General features: G+C 37.4%; 1 protein-coding gene and 1 pseudogene across 8 annotated transcripts in view; both read right to left on the reverse strand.

Moving 5' to 3' along the window:
- Positions 1-433, reverse strand: part of LOC109831043 — a 2,591-nt pseudogene extending 2,158 nt beyond the window's left edge.
- The window catches only part of LOC109851555 (probable starch synthase 4, chloroplastic/amyloplastic), a 25,307-nt gene continuing 19,838 nt past the window's right edge, over positions 1,351-6,819 (reverse strand). For 4 of the 8 annotated variants that reach the window (XM_020421750.1, XM_020421777.1, XM_020421769.1 and 1 more), the window contains 6 exons: positions 6,660-6,746; positions 6,496-6,558; positions 4,043-4,156; positions 3,576-3,637; positions 3,394-3,490; positions 1,351-1,685 (listed from right to left, as the gene is read on the reverse strand). In XM_020421750.1, the coding sequence (XP_020277339.1) occupies positions 1,566-1,685; positions 3,394-3,490; positions 3,576-3,637; positions 4,043-4,156; positions 6,496-6,558; positions 6,660-6,746 (543 nt within the window). In that variant the 3' untranslated portion in view covers positions 1,351-1,565. Of the gene's footprint in view, positions 1,686-3,393; positions 3,491-3,575; positions 3,638-4,042; positions 4,517-4,602; positions 4,787-6,495; positions 6,559-6,659; positions 6,747-6,819 lie in introns of those variants that run through there. The other 4 variants (XR_002249892.1, XM_020421758.1, XM_020421786.1 and 1 more) reach the window with 4 other exon arrangements.

A 6,819-nucleotide genomic window follows, 5' to 3' on the forward strand; every position in this document is an offset into this window, starting at 1 on the left:
ATCCGCCACAATTAATTAACCCATCTTTTGAACAGAGAATCCTTCATATGAACGTAAGATAATAACCTTGAATAGTATAAACGAGAATGGGAGCCTTGGAGAAGGAAGGCAATTGAAGTCCGCCGGGCTGGATAGTCCTTCGAACCGCCGACACTCCAGTACAGTCAAACTCCTCCTTCCTCTCATCAAAATACTCAGTAACTCCAGCTTCAGACTCAATCCTCCGTCACGGTTCCTGCGCACTCAGCCTCTCAATCCTACACTCACTCTGAGCACCAAACCTCCTCCTCGTCCGCTCCCACGGGCTTCGGCCCTCAAACTGGGCTTGGACCACAAGGCCCAAGCACAGACAGAAAAGAGAGAAGAACGTAGCAGTGGAGATCNTGCTTAGAGACGAGAGGACGCTGAGGGAGGCTCCGCTGTAGAGTTTCATGTAAATTTGCGATCAACAGCTAGCGTTGAGTATTGTTACCGTGAGTAATTTCAAGGGGGGGTGTCCACGTACCTTCAAGGTCCTATATTGTGAAGCCCACAGACAGCAATACGTATGAGCTGAGCAGGAAAAGTATCCCCCGAGTAATTTTACCCATCCATGTAAAATTACAGTTACTTTGTTTACGGCTGTTCTGATGACTCTTAAAAGAATGGGGTTTTCTGATATTTTAAAAGTCGTGGAGGTTATTTGATAATTGTCCAAAGTTAGGTGATATGAAGTATAAATCGTGCAATCTCTCTCTGAGAGAGGAAGAGAGCATTTTGAATCATGGCGTGTATCTGTTCATCGATTGCAATGTTATAGAGCTAATCAAGATGAGGCGTCGAAGTTTCTGCAGAAGGTTTCCTTTGCCGATTGTTATGCTGTGGCAGAGGGGCGAAGGCATCCAGCAACAGTTGCACTCATAGCATTAAGTACAACTACACGAGGATTGTACCGTAACAAGTATAAAATTGTAGCCCTTCCAACTTTGAATGTATTGGAAGGTAAATTTAAGATGATACTAGAGCAAATTATATTAGAACCTCCTCCGCATATCTTAAATAGATCTAATAAAAAAGATTTTGTCATACTAGTATAAGTTTCGTGAAAAGGTTATTAAAGTATGAAGTTTTAAGATAGTATTAGAACAAGATAAACGCATCCCGCTACTAGTTCTTCTTTTTAATCCCTAATTCTACTTTTAAATCACATTTTCATTTAATTTAAATACTTTACAAATTATTCATAGTAAACATTTATTTTGATTAAAAGCTTGATTCAAATTATGAACCACTACAAAATTCACGTTACTATTTATAAACGTTACCGTCCCCACTTTAAAAAAAGAAAAAGAAAAGAATACACACACACAATAAGATAGACATGTGCTTGCACATTCGTATATCCTCATCAAACTATAATACATGTATATATATTAATGGTTATCTGATAATTAAAACCATCCGAGTATGCGAATGTATTTGGCGGCATGAATGAGAATCGAAAATGAACAAATACTTATGCATTAATAATTACTCGTCCATTCAACTTCACCCATATTTGCTGTCATTTGCTCAACTCTGTAGCTCTAAAAGTTCTTTACCGATTCGTAGGCAGCCAAATGTACATCACAGCACTCAGCATCCCATGAGAAGTCCTTCGACATCCCATCCTTGATTTTCAAAGCCCACTGTGCTGGCTGATTCTTCTAAAGATCCAAATGACAAACATATAGCAATCAAGTACAGTCTCATATCACAAGTGAAATAAACATTCAAAGTGTCAAAATATCAACCCGAGTACTAGCACTCGTATCTCAAGTTTATTTCTATGATTAATCGCTACAAGGATTTAGCCACTTAAAACTATTTTGTCAGCACGTACACCCTAAACTTTGAATGTCATTGCTATGTTTGGTTGAGATGTCACATGGAAATCATGTAATGACAAAATAAGAACAAATTTTTGAAACACCCATTTTTCAACTTTATATAGCAAAATGGACCATTTCTGGAAAAAAATTTAGCAAAATCAACCCTTTTCAGATGAAAAGGGTTGGTTTTGCTGCGGAAGAGGTTTTCGAAATGCACGGGACTACGAGTCCCGTGCATTTTCGTTTTCTTTTCATTTCGAAATGCACGGGACTAATAGTCTCGTGCGGTTTCGTCCCCACCCGTCCGACCTGCACGTGGGTCTTGCAAGTCTAGGCACAACGCGCCACCGGCTGCAACCAGTCATTCCCGCTCTCTATCTCTCTATCTCATCCTCAGATTCTGTTCATCATCAAACAAAGAGAGAGAAAGAAAGAAACGAGAGGGGAAAAAATGACGACCACATCAGAGCTCGAGGACCACATTAGAGCATGGGTCCTGCCTGGCGACCGCGGGCGACACCGGCCTCCTCTTGGAGGGGGGAGGAGGGGAGGAGGCGGTCCACGTGGAGGAGCTGGCCCGTGTCGTCGAAGTGCGCGAAATGAAAAGAAAACGAAATGCACGGGACTAGTAGTCCCGTGCATTTTCGAAAAACTCCTCTGCAGCAAAAGCGACCCTTTTTAACTGAAAAGAGTCGATTTTGCTGATTTTTTTTTAAAACGGTCGATTTTGCTATATAAATTTAAAAAATGTGTGTTTTTAAAAATTTGTCCACAAAATAACTTTTGTCCTCAGTTAGATGGAAAGAAATCTGAATTGCTCTCTAAAATTAAGGTTAGCAAGAAACTACTACTGAAGTTCACGGGTGTAAATGCTAATAAATAACTTAGGGTTATAAGCGGTTACACCATCATAGTACAGCGGTGTATCTACAATTAACCCATTGAGATGTGTAAATCTAGAGAGCTCATGACATCTTCTGTGAATAACTATTCTTCTATGCTCTCATTAGTAGAAATAGTCTAGACTTGTCAAAATGAAAAAAGAACACAAAAAATGAACATGATGCGTGATAAGCTAATAATTTCAGTATCGAGACTGTAATGGGTTGTGTTCAGATTGGATACATACAACCAGGTCCAAACAGAGGGTCTAAATAAAATAACCGGATACTAAAACCAGATCCAAACAGAGGGTCTAAATAAAATAATTAGATTTTAAATTGTATTGTTGGCAAATAGAGATCCGTCGTCACCTTCAGCATACTTCGTTTTTTGGTCTTATACTGATGGACTATGCAATATGAACATGAGAAATGTTGAACTATCAAAAGAAACAAGAAAAGTAGAAGTAAATGACATGCATTCATCATATTAAACATTCTTAAACCATCTAAAATTGATTTGACTGGGTCCTAATCTTCGTGTAGAGGTTGTGTTCAGTCATCATATTTGAAGGTGAAAAATATGTGCGCATGAACCTGGTTATTTTTCATATTCAATTATTCAAGCTACTTGAGTGGCATATAAGGGATAATTTACTCACAATTTCATCAAGAGCTTGGCTAAGGGACATATTTGCAAATGTTGAGAGGATATACTGTGACATCACCGTGCTCCCAAAATCCTGTTGTTCAGTGTACCTGTTGAAAAGAAATCATTTAAAATCTCAAATTTGATGTTCAATCTGACATCTTGAACTATTAAGGGTCAACAACTAACAATTACCTAAACCTTTCTTGTCTCGAGTTCAGCAATATAGGAGCAGAACCGTACTTTATTGCCTTGAGCTGTTGCATGTCTACATATTAGTATGAAGAAAAATAAAAGTCCAAAATGCGCACAAGCCGCATAATTGACACACTTTGGTGTTATAATCCATGAAACAGAAACTATACTCTTGTCACTTTTAAAAAAAAAATAAATAAATAATAAATAAATAAAGGGTTAAAGCAGAAATATAGAAAACAGCCCCTATATTTTCTTAAACCAAGTCCTTTCAGATAGCATCAAAAGCCACCAAATTATAGGGCAATAGAGTGCTCTCTATAAGCTGACGATTGATCTTGACAGCAAAATCTCAAGAAGAGCTCTATTGTTTGACACAAAAAATAAAAAGATCATGCAGGTAATGATAACCCATTACCACTCTCTTTCCTTGAATACTAACAAATATTTTACAGCATTTGACATACCGGTACTTGGAGTAATGGATCATGAAAGGAAGAACATAACATGATATCAGAACCCGCAAGAATCAAGTGTAGTAGGAACTCTTCATTTTTGTCTACGAATCTTACATTTGCATCCTGCACAAAATACACATGCAATCAAAAACACAAAGAAACAACTCGTCCTCGAAAAACCAGTAACATCTGATTTAATGGCGTATCTACACATAACCACCAAAATTATTTTCCCGGTGTAGTGATTTAATTACCAACCACAACTCTATTCATGTGCAACTGCTCTTATTCTCGCTTCTCTAACAGTCTGGCTTTCAGTTAGCTGAAGAAACTGCCAACTATGGCTATGTTTCCAAAAAATTCCGCAAAGATAAATATGTAAAATCTTTTGAATGGGGAAGAACTTAGCTCCTCTTCAGAAGGACTGAGAACTCTCTTATTCAGTCACAGGCTACTCCCAACTGCAGTTTTACTCAGTACAATCTGCACATTTAAAATGCCAACAATCTGAACATGGATTTTTTTTCGTGTTGAGAAAATAATGACAGCTCAGATAAGTTGTTTCATACATCTATTGTTTGGGAGCATGTAAGTTGAAAATCCAAAGTAAATGATCATGAAGTTGTGAAGTCTGAAACCCTCAATTAAAACAGAACCACAGACAACAACAAATCCTTTATTCCAAATTTCAAGGTCGACTACATCAATCCCATTCTTCCATTCAGTTGTGCTAAGGGTGGTCTCCTGCATTTACTGTTATCAGAGAATCTTAATTAAATTGACAAATAATTTAAATGGGTATCTATTATAACAATTTCAAATGGGTATCGAACATCCTAAACCATATTTGTATTCTTTATTTTTTGATACCAAAGTCAGTTTATTGATGAGAACCACTGTCTCAGAAAAGAATTTGATTGTGGGTGATGCAATACTCTTCAATATAATATGAAATTGAAAAATAGTTATCTCAAAGTTCTAATGCACAATTTTCCCCCAGAAAAGAACAAGTAGCTCAATACCAGAATACTCTTTAATTCCATATGAAACTAATAAAATGATATACAATAAAGTAAGCATAATGGCTAGTAGTTTCTGCTCTCTTTTTTCATGCGAAGTAATACATAGAGAGCATGTCTGCTTTTGTTTTGTTAGAAGGTATATGTTAAAGAATAACATTAAATGTTGCTTTTTTAGAAAAAGAAAATTTGTTTCTTCCCTGGCGAAAGATTCTATTGGATTTTGATCACTATTATAAATAGCGGTATTGCGACGCTAATAGCGTTAGCGGTCCCTTCCCGCTATGCTATCGCCTAATAGCGGTGACATATTGCGCAATGTGTGCTTTCCGCTAGCAAAAGCGGCCAGTAACGCGCCATAGTGGTGAATAGCGGGTAATTGTGGACAAAATTTGCTTTTTGACCGCTATTTAAAAACGGGTTGAGGTTTATTTTTTTAAATAAACCCGACCCACAACTACTGCATTCCACCGTCTCCCACAATTTCTGGCGTATTCCCGCCGTCTCTCACAGCCTCCGGCACCTCCCTCAACACTTCCTCTCACCTCCTCTCGCTGTGAGCCTCTCCTACTGTAGTCCTCTCACCGCTCAGCTCCTCTTCTCGAAGATGACGAATCTTTTAACTCCTCTTCCAGTCTCATCTTCAGCATTATGTGACGGTTACATATCTATTTCATGTTTGGAATCTCTTTAAATCATCAAATATGCACTTTTAGATTTTTAAAATTTTTCTTAAATTTTTTTTGAATATTTATACATATCTAAATTAGACCGCAATTTGACTTTGGACTTTTTACCGCTATTTTGACGCAACAGCCCCAAATAGCATTAGAGATGCCTTATCGCTGCGCGACGCTATCCGCTGTCGATAAACTTGATTTTGATTGTCCTCCCCTTGGATAACCTTACAGCTCAGTTCTCCCAGTTCTTCTATTATGAACTTTCATGGCACTTTTATGTCTATTCCAACACTAACATCACAGTAAATACTTTCACCGTTTTACTTAAAGAAAAATGGCCTAATCAGCACTGTTTTGTTTCTAAGAGACACTGTAGACTATGTATATTCATTTATTGTGTGTTTTGCAGTCTTTCCAACCAGGCACTTCTTTAAGTCTAATACCTTTCATTAAATTTTTTTTATGATAATAAATTTTTTGAGATTTGCAGTCTTTTCAACTAGGCATTTCTTTATTAAGTCTAATACCTTTCATTGTATATTGCTAATGACTTTTGAAAACTGCTAAATTGGACATTACAACAATGACATACTGGCAGGAAAGATCCAAATAAAATATGAAATAACTATGTCCAACATTTGAAAAAACAAAAAAATCTGTTAAAATCAATAGGGTATCTTGATATGACTTGCACCAACTGAGGCGTGGGACCATTACGTAGCAGTTAGTCTGAAAAATGAGTCAAAATGGACAAGGTAATTACCTTAAGTTCCTCTTGTAGTAGTTGCAATGTAGGAGTCATCACTGTCCCCCCCATCAACACGAACTAAAGCAATGATCGTTTCAAAAGTGAGTTCAATGACGTAAGGAAAGGATATCCCTTCATACGAACAAATATAAAATACGGTAAAAGGTAAGATTAACAACCTGGGCACCCTTTTCCATAGCATACATAATAGCTAGTCTTAAGTTATCCACATCACCATCAGAAACTTCAGAGAAGATGCATCCAACCTGATAAAGGTCAACTTAGCTATAACTGGCAACCGATAAAGAACATAATTGATGTAAGCGGTAAGGGGGAAGG

Source organism: Asparagus officinalis, chromosome 1, assembly GCF_001876935.1.
Source record: "Asparagus officinalis chromosome 1, Aspof.V1, whole genome shotgun sequence".
Lineage (NCBI taxonomy): Eukaryota > Viridiplantae > Streptophyta > Magnoliopsida > Asparagales > Asparagaceae > Asparagus > Asparagus officinalis.